This window comes from Cydia pomonella, chromosome 2 (genome assembly GCF_033807575.1).
Source record: "Cydia pomonella isolate Wapato2018A chromosome 2, ilCydPomo1, whole genome shotgun sequence".
Taxonomy (NCBI): Eukaryota; Metazoa; Arthropoda; class Insecta; order Lepidoptera; family Tortricidae; genus Cydia; species Cydia pomonella.
In genome coordinates this window covers 11,267,508-11,284,619 of record NC_084704.1, presented here as the reverse complement: position 1 = coordinate 11,284,619, position 17,112 = coordinate 11,267,508, and the positions used below count along the sequence as shown (strand labels likewise).

The window sequence follows — 17,112 nt, the reverse complement described above, 5'->3', positions numbered from 1 at the left end:
TTTCATATATTGGTTCAAGTTTGTGACGTCTCAAAATCTCCACCAATCTAGCTTTGGATGCTTTTTGTGGAAAGGAAATTTTATTCGAACGCAACCACTCTGCAATGACATGCTTTCTGTCGCCAGATGTTGGTGGTTTATTAATGCGAAAGGAATGGTATCGGGCATTATCCATAACTATACATGTGGGTTCACTTAGATTGGGAATTAATTTCTGCGTAACCCATTTCTTAAAATTATTTTTATTCAACGAATCATGGTAATCTGCTTTTTTTTCTTCATCATTCATACCAGAAGTGGATTAGGAACAAATTCGGATGGTCTACCGGCATGAACAATAATATGTCGTTTCGCTGTTGAAACGGCTTTCGATACTCCAGGTTCATTTTTGCTCTGCCAACATTTGGCGTGGTTCAGAGAAGTATGAATGTAGGTCTCGTCCAAATAAACTATAGGCATATTTTTATCCCTTACTTCTTGTATTTGATCCAAATAACTTACACGCCAAACCACAATATCGGAACGCTCCATCAATATTGAACGTGGGTGTCTGCATTTTTTATATTTGAATCCCATACTGTGCATCAGTTTTCGTAAGTACTCTCTGCTGCCTGTAAATCCAATGTCTTTTTTCAAAGCAGTGAGCAGATCGAGTTTTGATACTCGGTATCGTTTTCGCACGGCATAAAATTCATGAATTTTATGCCTTATGGCACATTTATCGAAGTCGTCTATTTGAATTCTCTTTTTGTGTGGGGCTTTGTTTTGTACAGGTGGCAAAGTCAAGACCGTCTCATTATTTTTAGAAATATTTTTTATCGTCGATCTACATAAACCTTAAATGAAATATTAAAGTTTAAACCAAACTACTAACCAGTTCAATACAACCGCACTATAAAATGTCAATACCGGTCATGTCAACAACCAACTTTAAAACATTGTTTATTGGAATGCTATGTAATCCTTCGTCTTTTTTAAGCTGTAAGTATTTGATTGCATTCACTACAATTTTTTTCGCATCTTTGGAAATTTTTATTGGAATTTTTGTAATAAAGCCGTTTATATTTGAATATAATATTATATATATTTTCTGTTTGTTTACATCGGTGACATTGGATGACATCCAACGTTCGTTGTCAAAAAGTACTTGTTGCCAGTAAAAGAAATCCCATCAAAAACATTCTGTAAAAAACTAGCCAAGTCTCGATGGAGCTGCTTGTTTATCTATAAAAAGTAATGAAATCTAGACAAAGTCGTGCCAAGTCTAAGGTTCCTTACTGCGATTTCTTTATTAGTATAGTTAATGTAGTGTGACTTGGCCGTTGAAGGGTACACAAGGGTACAAAACCAGGTGCTCCATGACACCACTGCACCAATCTTTCGCAAGAACCGGTACCCATTGACGATGGAAAATTGCCACTGGCAGTGTTTGCTTCGCGCTCGACTTGGCGGGAGCACTGCCGTGCCCCCAGATTAGTACCATTGAAGATCCGCAAAATGGCGAGGGTCAAATAAACTGTTGTCAGGTTTTAATAGATAAACTGTACGTCAAATGGCGGCAAATGAAAACTTTTTCACGCATGTCACGCATTCGTAGTTTTATTTATTTATTCAGAGACAAACTAGAGTCGGGGGCCTATTTTCGTATTATTCGATACAAACTAACAAGCGAGACATGTCAAAATTGTATGCAATTGACATTTCATTTCGAACAAAAAGGCATCTCGACAGATATTAGAATAGAGGTCAAATGGAATTGCTTTTATTTTCAGAGATGTTCCAAATTTGAAGTCATAACAAAATCGATTTTGATGTAGTTATGAAGCAATTACAACATCATCACAGATAAAAAATTTGTTGCAACAAAACAGTTTATCGTAATGTTGGCCATTATTTACGAATTTTGAAGGCATCATAGAGGGTTTATGATATGTGTGTAGATAAAGTATTTATCCCATTATACGCTTTATAATAAAATAATAAATTATTCTACAAAAACATTAAATATAGGTAAACATGTTCCATATTGAATTAAATTGTCTACTAAGAGGCAGTTCTGATTGTCACGTGTTTCCAAGTGACATCGCTACGGCCAATCACAGTAACTCATTTTATAATAGACCAATCGCAGTTTGAGTGGTTTAAATTAACCAATCATAGTTTCGTCGAAGGAAACCAGACCTAAACTTTGAGGAGTTGCAATTGGTCCGTTATGAGTATTACGTATTTTAATTTTGGGGCCACTTTTAGGCCGGTATGTTGTTGGAAATTAGTCTTCCATGTTTTTTTCGTTCGCTGCGTAAGGTAATCTAGACGGGACACATACAGCAGCGTAGTCGGTATTGCAACACGTGCAGTAAACACAGTCACCTGTTCTTTTTGCTAGTAGCCGGGTCGCTGGCCGTGCTGCGCTCGTGCTTGTCGTCGTGGCAGGGCGCGGGCGCGGGCGCGAGCGCGCCGAAGGACAGGCTCTTGACCATGCGCTCGCGGCGCGCGGCGTCGTGCCGTCGCAGCTTCAGCCGCTTGCGCCGCAGCCAGCACTGCTTGTCGGCCGCCTCCACGCACGACGTGCACGCCTCCGTCATTGTGTTGGTGCTGGACACGTGGCCCTACAATAACCGATGGCGTTACTATAGCTATTGTCAGAAGTTTCAGGGGCCAGGAATTCGGATTTCGATTCAACATTTTTTTATTAAAAATCTCATCCCGAAAGTAAAAATTCTAAAAGGCCTTAAGGGCTCTTTCACAAGTCAATACAACTTTACGGATAAAAACCTTATAAATTGATTAAGAGAAAAATCAAGCGCAAAACAACCAGGGTCAGTTCATGATCATATGATTGTTTATTTGTTATATCTAGAAAGAATACATTATTTATCTAAAAGTAACCCTGTGTTCATTTTGTTACTTCAACCACTCACTCACTAGATGCCACTAGATGGTACAAATATGCGCCCCAGTGGCGCTGCCTTACGTAATTTCTGGGTAAACTCTGTGTCTTATATGTTCTTTACTTGTAAACCTGCCAAATATATCTATTATGCACGCTGCATAATAATGAGAGAATGTAGTTTTAATGAAATATATGTTACTCTATGTAAAAGATAACCTGACCAAACGTCTTCAGATTGTCCCATTGCAAGTTAGCTTTGTTATTCGATAGTAGTTTCGGCACAAAATATGTATATACAGGTCTCCATAATTTAACCCCACAATACCTGTACAGTGGTAGTGCTGCCCCGCAGCTTCGAGTTAGAATTAGTCGGTGTGACCCTCTGCGGCGAAGTCAGCGTGTTGAGCGCCGACTCGGATATGGACATGACGCTGTTGATGGCGTCGGCGGTGGGCGTGGCCACGAGCGAGGCGGCGGCGCCGCTGAGCTGCGAGATGCACGACACGGACCACGGCCGCGCGCTGTTGCCTGCTCGCTTCTTGCGGAGTTGCACCTTGGGAGGAATGTGAACCTTAGCCGCGGGTTAATTGTGGGGGTTAGCGTAGCGCATACACTCCGAATTTGGATCAATATGAACTGGTGTGTGTTGAACAAAGTGTAGTTCCAACTTTGATAACAATTAGGGAAGCAGAAAGTTTTTTGCCTAGCATTCAAAAGCAGCAACAGTAGTTTTTTAGGGTTCCGTAGCCAAATGGCAAAAAACGGAACCCTTATAGATTCGTCATGTCCATCTGTCTGTCCGATTATTTAATGTTTGCAATCGGTGATGAATTAATGTATATAAAAACTTGAATCGTAATATAGTAACTAGCTTACATTGATGTTTCTACTTGACGTTAGATGTCGCTAGTAGTTAGTGGTGTTAACAATTTACAATGGAAGTGGATAATGAATACGAGTATTAATTTTTACACTGCAGCGAGTTACTACTTATTTAGATTGAAATACCACTCGCCACTATATAGCGCAACTAGTTTCGGTATATTGAGTAAAATATGAAATGTATCCTTTTAACTTACTAGTAATAACCGGTTTTATCTGGCTCAGGTTACCTAGCCAAATATCAGATAGACTAACAGTATGCCAGTTGATTTTGTTATATGTAATCATACTCTAAGAGCTGAATATTAGTGAATATGTAGATCAAACTGAACAATTTTTTTAAAAACTTAAAAAAAATATTTTGGCAGTCATATGCCAATGTTTTCTATGGAACTGTTGATTTTATTTTGCAATTTCGACGTTGGCCCCATAGTAAAAGTTGTTCGCTATGTACGTCTAAAACATATTAAAATATCATACTGTATGTTAAGTGAAAATTACTTTTATTTGCTGTAACATTGTGTTTGTAATCAATCATAAATATGATTATGATTATACTTTTACATCTTGTTGCATTATCATAAGGTATAAATATATTTGAGGCTGGACTGGAAAGAACCACAGCTCATTAAATAAAATGAATTAATGGCGTTGAAAAATAAAGAGTGTATGCGCTTAAAAAACATGGTGAAATTGGTGAATGTTTTCGTCCTTCACCTTTATTAGTTAATAGAACATAGACTGAATGTAAAAAGAGAACCGTTTCCTGTAGTCCGTTAATAATCTGGGTAGTGATATTACATATGCAATTAAATTATATTAAATCGTTCCATTTAAACTTCATAAGAATTAAGTTACAATTTAGTAGCCGACACGGTTAAACATACAGCACAAGAGGCTAAGATAAATGATTAAGGCCTTAGTCGAAGTTTACCTTGGCGTGGTGTGTAGGCGTGACCGTGCAAGTGGAGGTACTCATATCCATCGAAGAGTGTATGTTCCTCTCTTCAGAGGTCAGTGACGTGTCCACTTCGCTCTCGGTGGTGTACTCGCCGGATGCGTCACAACTTTCTGTACCCTAGAATAAAAAAAAAGGGAAATGTACTATAGGCTTGAGAAAATTGGACAACGACGACAAGGCGTTTCCCTTTATATGTATATAAAAAAAAGTAGTTCCACGCCGGTGTACGTACTACTAGCGCCATCTAGTTAATGGTTAATCAAACATGTTAAGTGTTTATTGTTTACATATTCAAATTTAAAATGTAAGCATTACCTTTGAGATGTATATATATAATATTTCCTAATATAAAATTACAATATAAATTACTCAACGTTAATTTACACGAATTTATAAAACAGTCGTCAATAAAAAAAAATACAAAATAAAACAACAATATGCACGGTACTTGTTCACGTCTAAAGTCTCGAGTATAACTAAACCTAAAACTATGTAGTGAAACAGATTTATTAATTACATCCGGGTAAACTAATTATACAAAGAATAGAAACAAAAACAAGGTTATTGCTGCATTTAACATGTGATTTTCATATGTAAAGCCGAATAATTCTTATCGACAACACGCAATTAATTTTCATAAGTGTTGAGCCAAAATACTACCTATATAGTTAGATGCAATGCTTATGATTTATGAAAATTAAAAGCTTGAATTCTGTGCCATATATCATTTTTTCGGTGATATGATTCGGTATGCAATAAAGCACTGCTGTTGCTAAAAGATGGCGTTAGTTGTACATATTAACCGTCTATTCACTTTTGTGTTTCTGGCATTTAAGGACAAGTTCTTCAATTCTGTTGTTTCATTTATTTTATTTACTTTAAGTATAACCGAAAACTATTGAAGTTTTAAAGTTTAAATACGGCATTTGATGGTCATTAGAAAAATTAATAAAATACTAATAACTAATAAGATCAATGGTTCTTTATGCGAATAAGGGCACCTCGTGAGACCCAGATACCCTTGTAGAGGCTTTATTCTAAAATTTAATTTTAACTTTTACTAAATTCAATTCGAAATCCAAAAATGAAACTTACTTCTGGGACTTAGGACGATACAATACAATAACGACCAATAAAAAGTTAATCCTGCCTTATATCAATAAATATCGCAACCCAAAAATGGCTGAATAATAAAGCGTGAATAATGGACTTACAGGCGTAAAGACAGGAATGACTTTAACACCATGGGGTTTTTCAATCCCCTCCCGCAGTAAACGTGTTAACTGTAGAGGACTATAGGTAATAAGTTTTATAGCAAATACATACCTGGTGCACATTGTTGTTCCCCTCCGAGCTCTGGTTCAGCCACTCCTTGATACGCGACATCTTGGCCCGGCTGACGTTCTTGCCGTCTTCCTCGAACGCTAAAGGCTTGAAGCTTCTCGCTCCCTTCTTCTTAGCCATTTGCTGTTGCGCCTGCTTCTGTACCAACTCCTCAGCCTGAATTACTAGCCTCTCTATATCCTTGCATCTTGTGTTATTATCTTTTATTAGATCAGGCGTCGGTAATAATTTCGGAGGTTCTTTTCTCTCATCAATAGGCAGTTCGCATTGTATTTCAACCGATGACGTCATTACATCAGTGGAATCCTCGTTAGTTACTTTAGAATTAACATAAGTCCATTCTTCTTCGGACGACTCTTCTTGACTCTTCTCGTCTGTTTCCACTAATTGCCGGTCCGAGTCTGTGTCGCGGTGCTTACAGTAAAATATGGCAAGATGGTCAGATTTCCGGTAGGTTTGGTTAAACTTTGACGGGTCGGCGGGCTTTTTCCTCTTAACGACTGTTGGCGGAGTCCTCGGTTTGTCTACGTTTGTGTGTTCGAGCCCTAGAAATGCAAAGACAAATTACAATGGCAGCATTGTTCTGTTTATTTGTTTGTGAACGGCGGCATTTCTCAAACAACTCCAGTGTCGGAATTGTTGTTATTGTTTTCGTTGAATCGTGAATATGAATGACTGATGCGGGTATGCTCGCGTGAAACGGAAAGCTGATGAATATGAATATTTATAGACTCTCATAGCGTGTAATAAAGTAACGTGATTTCGAATTTCGATTCGAGAGTTACTTTGTTTGCGCAGAAACATTAATTTTAACCAATAACAATATAATGAGCATGAATCCAAGAAGGCGATTGATTTAAGTGATTTTGGAACATTTTGAAATTTAATAGAAAGGTGCCCTTATGTGTCACTAGAAAACAACACTGTTGAACAACATTTACCATGATGGCCGAAATCGTTTAGTTTATGTCGCCATTTGCATCGCTGCCGCCGCTCAATACACGGGCATCCATATTGTGTCGCTCAGATTGTAGTAGGACCCAAATCCAAACCTGTTCAATACGAGTACTTAATAATTCGATACGTACCATCAAGTTCGTCCATCATGGCCGGGACCATCTGGTCTGTGTCGCGGGCACTAGCTTGGCTGCCGCCGCTCGGTACGCGGGCGTCCATGTTGTGTCGCTCAGATTCGCAGTCGGACCCGAAGCCGCGCCACGGGTACGTTACAACATAGTCCTGCTCCTCCTGGAACGAGGGTAATTTGATATTTAGCGATATTCATTAAGACAATATGTCGGGTAGTCAGTGCGCAATCATTTCATTTCGGCATAACTTAACCACTTAAAGAAAGACCTTAGCGAACTCTGCGTAGTCGACTGGACAAAAACGGCTTTGGACAGAGAAGCATGGCGGTCTTTGGGGTCGGAGGCCAAGATTCCCTTCGGGTCGCTGCGCAACAGCAGTAAGTAAGTATCACTGAACGCAATCTTGTTCAAATGTTATTATGGAAAACAGTACCCAGTGGCCACTAAAATTATATAAAACGTAAGAAAACTTAACTAATATGATACAAATAATTGCTAAATACCATGAAGCAGACGGGTGTCAAAACGTTTATAGTTCCCCAGCTTTATACTCCTCACAAGCGGTCACTAGTCAAGCAGTGTCAAGTACTGCTTAGCGCTGTCTCTCTTTTTATCTATTCTACCCGTCTAGTCTCACCTCAGAGGCCGACTGCCTGCTGTCGCCCGAGCTGTCGCGACGCCGCTCTGGTCGTAGCCGTCGTGGCGAGCCGCGCCGTGGTGAGCCTTTCCGACTTAGTCGCGGCTGCTTCAACGCTGGCTCTTCGTCGCTGTCGCTTGCTGCTTCTGCTGAAGCACAACCCTGGAATATAATTAATACTGCATTAAAACAACGGTTACATCTTTTTAAATTGACAATAATATAAGAATACGAGATTTAAGTTATACACGGTGTTTTATAAACGAAAACAGGCAAGGAAATGTTTTAATCAAGGTATTCATTACAAATGTGTTATTAATTACTTAATTAAAAAAAGAATCGTTAAGTTGGAACGCAATGTAACGTGCATAGCTAGAACGGAATCTCAATGAAGTTTATTTATTACTTGAACGATTTTTCAATGTAAACAAATATAATCTCTTAATAAAGAATCGGCGCTGAGTAAATAAATTTAACGTCCCTCTATAACTATCAAAGTAGAACACCATCCTAGTTCTACGCATTTGTGAATCGTATTTCATTCACTAATATCATTACGCTTTGGTTTTATTCATTACGTCCATTCATAAATTAATTTATACGCACTAAAAGTCGTTTAGAAACTAAAGAAATTTATGGTCGGCTATTGTCGTATAAAATAGTTTGGGAGATGGACAGTAACGATCCTTATTTAAACAAACGCGCCCCTATACTAAAAACGGGGAACGACTTTGTCTATTCACAGGAATATATAATATAGCTTTCCTTCTTTCACGGGAAAACGAATGTAGGTCGAGCATTCTGTCGTATTTAGGAAAGGATGTATGGACACTACAATTGTTTAACCTTTGTGCAGGCAGGTCGCAGCCGCTGTAAGTTGCTTAGCAACGGCCAATCAAAACAAATCCCAAACAAGTTCAATAATATGATTTATAGAGGACACGTGGCCCCGCCAATCGGAATTCACTTGACATTCAACTCATGTGAGGGTGATAGTAGGGTGTTAAGTTTGATCAGTATGTCTGAACTTGCCAAATTGTACAATATTGTCGTTGCGCTTATAAATTCCGCTGTGATCTGTCAAATTGTCAGGAAAAAAACCTGATACAGAGTTCAATTCAGTTTAGTTTTCATAAAACGAGTACTTGTCGAAACTTGTTTACGCAGCTCATGTTAATTCAAAAGTAAGAAATGTAGATGTTTACATTTCTACAGACATTAAGGACATGCTAAATATCTTAGGTAGTTATTATTTCTTATTTCCATGGTAAAATTTATTTTATATTCCAAGGAGCCAAATGTTTCTAGTTACCTTCGCGGACTCAAGTCGAGAAATCTTAAGAAATAAATAACTATAGGGTTAAATTATTCAAGCTTTAGGTACGTAAACTACTCTACGTGGAGAGTGATTGATGTGATGACTACGAGTAGTTCGAATATGAATTACTCCTGTGTATGTACAGTTCAATTGAAAATTACAAAAGTTTGAGCACCGCCGACAAAATAAGTGGTTACCCGCAAGGGTGAAACCAAATTGCATGAATAACAGGCACCGAACTCTCATAATGTTTAAAAGCAATAAAAGGGTTTGTCTATGGCCAATTTTAGATGCCACTTGGGGCTGTTTGCAAACAGGGAGCCGCGGGTGGCTGCCTGATTGCGCTTTTGTCAGCCGTGTGAAAGTGTTGAAAGATGTTTTGTTAGATCGGGAAATATGCACACAATTTCATTTTGTATGATGTGTACTTACTGTTTATCGTTGAAAAATATATGTGTAATTTATAAATCGGTAATTGTATGAACTTAACATCTTTAACAAGAGTTTCAGCTGGAATGTGCACATATTACTTATTTAAATTAACTGACCAGGGTCATAAATAGTTGATTGAAAATTAGTTTTAGATCAATAAATTTTTATTAAAGTGAATTATTATGTAAATAGAACAGGTTAAGGGTACGCCAGAATTAATTGTTTTACAACAAATTATAATATTAAATTAAGAATTATATCGACCGATTCCAGCAAAGTGAAATTTGAAATATATGGAAACTAAATTAGTATCTATGTATGTTTATTAAATAAGTCTTAACAGTGTGCATGTGAGAAAGGTAGTTATAAGATGTGAAAACATTAATTATTTATGATTTTAACGCATTACTTAGTAGGTATAATCAATTATCGTAGGGATATAAAAACGACGAGTTATTTTTAAGTGTTTAAACCATTATTTCTTTTAGTAGAAAAAACGCAGGCTGCATCATTGCCTAACCATCATTATGAACGGAACTTGTGTTGGCCAAATGACTCTGCCCCTCGATAGCATACAGATAGAGGAAGTGCCACCTTAAAGAGCCGATTAAAGTGGAGGAGGTCAGTGAGGAGAGGAGAGAGGGTCAAAAAGCAGCCGAAATAACCTCGCGTCATTTGTGCACAAGCCCTTACCTGCAGTGGCAGCATGGTTCCACTTTTATCGGCTGTCACTATGCCTGTCACTTTAGCACTTACATACTTGTTAGAACGTGACAGGCATGGTGACAGGCGATAAAAATGCGACCGTGCTATCACCGTGGTCGATCCAAGCGAGGTACGCCTTCAGATGGAACTGGCACTCGATAGCACGCAGGGAAAGGTGCAACCTCAAGGAGCCGCTCAAGCTCAAGGACCAAAGTGCCGCAAGGAATTTGGATGGATTGTTTACCTGGTTATCGATCCTAGCGAGACACGCCTCCAGATGGCACTGCCACTCGATGGCGCGCAGATACAGGAGGTGCCAGCGCCGCTCGAGCGCGCGCGCCGCGTCACCGCCCGCGCACAGCCTCACCACCGAGCTCACGATCCGACCGTGGCATTCGACGTCGCGTTGCAATACCTGGACAACAAAATTAGGAATGAGTAGCTGTCATGATGACAAATTTTGCCATAGTCACAGTCACATATGTAGTAGTAGGTCTGTGCTCACTAAATTTAAATATGATGCTTTGGGTAAAAAATGAATTGGTCAAAACCCTGCGGCAAAATGTGATTATGTTTGTAAGAGTGCGACGCATTGCTTATAAGATTTAATCAATTCTAATGATATTAACTGTCCCCACTTTGAACTTTTATTCTGTTCTTAATGATTTCTCTGCGGTAAAGTTCAAAGCCAATGGTCCATGATTCATTGACCGCGCCTAATGTGAGTTTAAAGATATAAAATTGGAAGTCGACAACCAGTCAAATCAACATCAATCACATAAATCAGAGCTCGACGAGGGTGCGGAGTGTTAAAGTCGGCAACGCGCATGTAACACCTCTGGAGTTGCAGGCGTCCATAGGCTGCGGAGACTGCTTGCCATCAGGCAGGCCGTATGCTTGCTTGCCACCGACTTAGTATAAAAAATATTCTATTATTCACAATAGGTAGAATTCGTAGCACTAACTCGCATTAAATAATATATCATACAAAAGGAAAGACCCATGCCGTTCGACCCACGTTGTTTATAACATGAGATGACGAGGTTATAATGTACGAGTATACAAACGTACACAGATAACCCATCCATCATTCTAGTTCCCATAAATTTAGCTGTCAAACCGTGTGCCATAAATTTAACTGCTTTCCAGAGGGATGTCATGTTGATGCTTTGGCAAACTGAATACTTAGACATAAAAATCGTCCGCTAAAATCGCAAACCTTTTTAGCCATTTCAAAGTCATTAGGGATTTGTAAGTTTAGCCAACAATACGTAAAGTTTCAAACCTCTATATCCTTTCGAAGGAGATAAGAGGTTTGTGACATTAGCTTACTGAATGCTCAAACATCGATAATATAAAAGTATGTCGATCAGAATGAAGTGGATGTCAGTAAATAAACACTTCGAGATCAATAAAACCGATACGGAATGCGTGTTACGAAATGGCTGACGAAAACAATAAAGAATACGGCCCTAACGTGCCGCAAGATAAAAAATATAATCTGGCCGCGCACAATACAGGCGAGAAAGCAATGATGGAACCAATCAAACCGACAATGGTCGTTGACATAGCCGCCATTTATAGGGGAAGAAGAAAAAAGTAAAATTTGAAAAGCGAACAAAGGGCGGAACGTGCTGGCATCCCATGAAAGTGACGGTTGGCAAATCGAAGAAAATAGTTACGACCAAAAAGAGTTCATATATTGATGAATTACAAATACATACAAAAAAATTATTGAAAAAAGTATTATACAGTGTTAGCTCTTAAAGACTAAGGAGTGTTATTAGAGGAGAATAGTTTACAAACGCCTGACCTAGGATGTGTTTCAGGCAGAAAAAGGCCACTATTAACTAAATTTCAATTATTCACTTAAGAGGGAAGAAGAACTTTTTGAATCTAACGAAGTAATTGTAATTTTTCTATGAAATTCCATTTCGGGAGAAAATGTGTTCCACTAACTAAGTCTTAAGAAATCACTTTGATTTCGATATCGATCGCTTCAGCATAATATGTATATATAAGGTTTCGCTTTTTATAAAAAAAAAAATTGTTTTGCAAATTTTGAAAAAAAAAGGAAAACTTGTAAACCTAGTTTTTTATTGCGTCAATAACATACTAAAAAATCATGGAGAATGGAAAATATTTAGCAGTGGAAAAACGTTTCCGCCTTTTGTATGGACGATCACGTGGTATACTTCCTTCTTAACTAAAAATTATAAGTACACAATAAGTCTTATTCACTTTAACGACATAAAGTATTAAATAGTACAGTAATCATTTTACGACTGTTAGTAAGTTCTCTATGTAATTGATATTAAAAATATTGTCTATGTCTATGACTGAATTGTGTGTGACTGTTGACTACGGTCCAACCGAGGACGCTTTTTTTGTCTCGGCCGAGACCGAGACCGAGAAGATTTATGCGTGTATGGACTACAAGGAAATATGGCGATGTATACAAATGTCCACTGGAATAATTTCGTCCCTGTATAATTTTGACAAAGTATAAAAATATCCACATGTATATTAGACGAAATATAAAGATGTTGCTACAATAGACTAAAAGAAAATATGACGATGTATACAAATGTCCACTTGAATATTTTCGTCTCTGTATATTTTTGAAAGAGTATAAAAATGTCCACATTCCACATGTACGAGTATGTTAGATGGAATATAAAAATATCGAAGTAAGTATAAAAAATACTACTCGAATGAAACGAAATATAGCTGACGACCAGTTACGAGTACAGTCAGCATCATATATTTTATATTTTCACGGGTTCGGATCGGACGTAGTGCGAAACCGCTGTAATAGTATTTTTTCTGCTTAATTTCCTTTAACATCAATAAATATCACTAATTATTCCGAAAGATATGCAACTTTCTATAGTAGCAAATATAAATGTAGCTTTTAAATTATGACTTTTATATGAAAAATGCATGAGCGCTCAATACTTTTGGCCAAGGCTGTATAGTATTATGATCCTGGTAAGAAAATAGACATTTTTATACTTTGATAATAGTCATTTTTAGGGTTCCGTAGCCAAATGGCAAAAAACGGAACCCTTATAGATTCGTCATGTCCGTCTGTCTGTCCGATTCTGTCACAGCCACTTTTTTCCGAAACTATAAAAGTTATACTGTTCAAACTTGGTAAGTAGATGTATTCTATGAACCGCATTATGATGTTCACACAAAAATAGAAAAAAAACAATAAATTTTGGGGGTTCCCCATACTTAGAACTGAAACTCAAAAAATCTTTTTTCATCAAACTCATACGTGTGGGGTATCTATGGATAGGTCTTTAAAAATGATATTGAGGTTTCTAATATCATTTTTTTCTAAACTGAAAAGTTTGCGCGAGAGACACTTCCAAAGTGGTAAAAAGTGTGTCCCCCCCCCCGTAACTTCTAAAATAACAGAATGAAAAATCTAAAAAAAATATATGATATACATTGCCATGCAAACTTCCACCGAAAATTGGTTTGAACGAGATCTAGTGAATAGTTTTTTTTTAATACGTCAATACATTAAAAAAAAATTTTTTTCATCAAACCCATACGTGTGGGGTATCTATGGATAGGTCTTCAAAAATGATATTTAGGTTCCTAACATATTTTTTTTCTAAACTGAATAGTTTGCGCGAGAGACAGTTCCAAAGTGGTAAAATGTGTGTCCAAAGTGGTAAAATGTTGAACAAGATCTAGCAAGTAGATTTTTTTTTTAAACGTCTTAAATGGTACGGAACCCTTCATGCGCGAGTCCGACTCGCACTTGGCCGCTTTTTATATTTCGACTTGACAATACTTAAACGTTCTGAAGTATTGGCTTTCTAATACTCAGACAAATTTATGTTGTACAGGTAGACATTTTTATACATCGCTATATTTCCTTAGAGTCCATACACGCATAAATCACCGAGAATTTATAAAATAGAAAAAAAAGACGAATTTTGCACTTAAAATGTTATTATAAACGTAATTCGACGATTTATAAGATAATAATAATAATAATTTATTCATAGCGCTATTAAATAGTATGTTTAGGGTTCCGTAGCCAAAATGTTTTTATAACAAAGTTCCCACTGATATAGTGAATTTGCCTCTTAACAAATTTAAGTCACACGTTAAGAGCTCTTTGTTAAGTAAGGCGTATTATGCTGTGAATGATTTCATAGATGATAAGGATGCCTTTAAGCCAGTAGCTTGATCTTGATAGTATGATAAAAATGTCAGTAATAGTGTTTTCGTTTTCTTCCTGTGAAATAACCATACTAGCGTCCAGTAGAACTGACACAAGAGAACATCATGTTCTCGTTTGATTGTATTATTTTAGTTTTGGACACTTAGAGACCTTATACACCTCTAAGATTTTTTTTTTTTTTTAATTTTATTTTATTTTAAATTTCATTTTTTTAATACCTATTTTAATGATTTGGACACTTAGAGACCTGTACATCTCTAAGTCAATTTAAATTTATAATTTAGTTTTATAGGTAGGCTCTCCTTATGAATAATATGTAGTCGCGTTTATGTGGCGCTATGCCGTCTTTAATGTAACTTACAAGCACAAATGTTGTATCTCACATTTTTTTTTAATTATATTTATATTAATACAACCCGGCAGCTTGAACATGTCATGCTCGCTTAAAAGTCTTTACTTACGGTGGCGTCGTTGATCGGGTCGCCGCTTTCCCGAATGAAGGTTGAGGGAGGCGATGGCTGAGATACACGTCATACTCGTGAACGGGTGCTGTTTGTGGAGACCGGTCTGTTTAAGCTTACACGGGGTACAGGTTATGTTAAAGTATGTAACTTTACTTTTGAGTGACATTAACGTGAGACACTTCATTCGGTTCTTGTCTGTTTTAAATTTTTTGTCTTTTAATTATTTATATAAGAATTCAAGCCTTGGCGACCCTCTACATCTCCAAGGATAATTTAATATATATTTTTATATTTTATCTCTGACACTTAGAGACTTATACATCTCTAAAGAATTTTAGTATTTTATGGTTTTATTTTTTTATCATAGTTTATTTTTGTGTAATTTGACATTTAGAGACAGTATACATCTCTAATAAAGTATTTATTATTTCATAGATTCAATATTTGTAATTGTTTTTTTTTTTTAATTTATTGTTTGTAAAAATGGACATGTAAAAGTGCCCCTGTGGCCTATTTGCTGAATAAATGTTTGATATTTGATATTTGAATGGCAAAAATGGAACCCTTATAGTTTCGTCATGTCCTTATGTCTGTCGGTCTGTGCGTTTGTCACAGCCATTTTACTCATAAACTATACGATATATTTTATAACCAAATTTGGAACGTAGGTGAGGATGTATTATGTAAGTCGCTTCTTAGTTTAGAAAAAAAAATGTAAAATATATTTTCAAATATATACCTACTCCATATAAATGTAACTAAACGTTAAAAAAAAACATGTGGCTCATCATTCGATAGGTCTTGAAAAATACAGAAAGGTTGCTAAAAAGGTTTTTTTTTTATTAAGTAAATACTTTGGGAAATAATCGCTCCAAAATAAAATAGTGTGATCCCCTCTAACTTTTAAACCGGGAGAGCAAAACCATTTAAAAATATCTAAATAATAAAGCGTAATAAGCAAATAATTTTTCAGGAAAATTATTTTGAATATGTTAGGTTAAGCTATTTAAGAGTTATAAAAAAAAACTGATCTTATTAAAACGACGAAAGTGCCACTAACATACGCTCTTTTGCTTGTACGGCTTTCTTGTATTGTGTGAAGGTTCGACACGCACTTGGCCGGTTTTTTCAGTACGGGTGTGTACAAAAAGAGGTACAATAACAATAATCAAAATAAAGAGTTCTATATTTTAACCCAAAAAATCCGCCACAGGTGTCATTTTGTACTTACCTACTGCTTTGCTTTTTCCCGTTAACACAAATATATTTAGTATCAAAATATCCAGTGTCATCTTCCACTCACAACAAGTTAATCTAAGTTACATCCCGGTAACAATATACACTCATGTATTAATCAATAACAACAACCCCAAAACGAAAAGACTCAAATGAACAAGTAATTAATTGCAACCGCGCCTATCCGATCCCAACACTTACATAGTATTTGATAAGTAATTGGCTTAAAATGTGGGTACGAAACCAATCAAAATCCCTAAAAACGTCACACCAACCCAGCGATGAAACCAACGGGTGGCTTAGACCCCGGCGCTCGTGTGCGGAAAATTCAAATTCACCAATGATAACTCATTGCCTAGTCTCGGTCTCGTCGAGAATCTCGGCTCACTTTGGCCGAGAGCCGAGACCGAGATCTCGGCTCGATTTTTGGCCGAGAATGCCGAGACCGAGATCTCGGTCGGACCTTACTGTTGACAAGACACACTCATCAAAATATATGAACACAAAGAGTTCTAACAGAAAAAATACCGTGCGATTTCTAAGCGTAATGAATAACGCTGATTTATTTTTAACGAGGCGATGGTTAATGAATAATAAAACAATGACTTTTTAATCTGGCGCGATGGAGCGCGTTGATATGATTGCTACGTTATAGTGTGCAGCTGCATTCTTAATTGAATCTTGGTTCATCGTAAACAAACCTCGATACCGGTGAATACATTCAGTAGCTCACCGCGCGTTGATCTAGTTAGGATGAATACGAACGTATTTTGCGTGCACAGTACGTACGAAGAATTACAAGAAGAAAAAGAAGGATCGGTACCTTATTATACCTAAGCAATATGAATCATTCCGCGACGTTAAAAGGTTAAAACCCACGTTGCATGCAGAACTTTTTCTTTCGTAGAATCAAATAGCAATTTTAGAAAATGAAAATATATTACC

The 17,112-nt window shown here is 37.0% G+C and overlaps 1 protein-coding gene across 4 annotated transcripts in view; it reads right to left on the bottom strand.

The window, feature by feature from the left end:
* LOC133534241 (klarsicht protein) overlaps positions 1 to 17,112 on the bottom strand; it is a 348,033-nt gene that overhangs the window by 41,445 nt on the left and 289,476 nt on the right. For 3 of the 4 annotated variants that reach the window (XM_061873338.1, XM_061873342.1, XM_061873358.1), the window contains 7 exons: positions 10,505 to 10,675; positions 7,806 to 7,967; positions 7,169 to 7,328; positions 6,063 to 6,625; positions 4,710 to 4,853; positions 3,219 to 3,446; positions 2,371 to 2,609 (listed from right to left, as the gene is read on the bottom strand). In XM_061873338.1, the coding sequence (XP_061729322.1) occupies positions 2,371 to 2,609; positions 3,219 to 3,446; positions 4,710 to 4,853; positions 6,063 to 6,625; positions 7,169 to 7,328; positions 7,806 to 7,967; positions 10,505 to 10,675 (1,667 nt within the window). The remainder of the gene's footprint in view (positions 1 to 2,370; positions 2,610 to 3,218; positions 3,447 to 4,709; positions 4,854 to 6,062; positions 6,626 to 7,168; positions 7,329 to 7,805; positions 7,968 to 10,504; positions 10,676 to 17,112) is intronic. The other variant, XM_061873350.1, reaches the window with a different exon arrangement.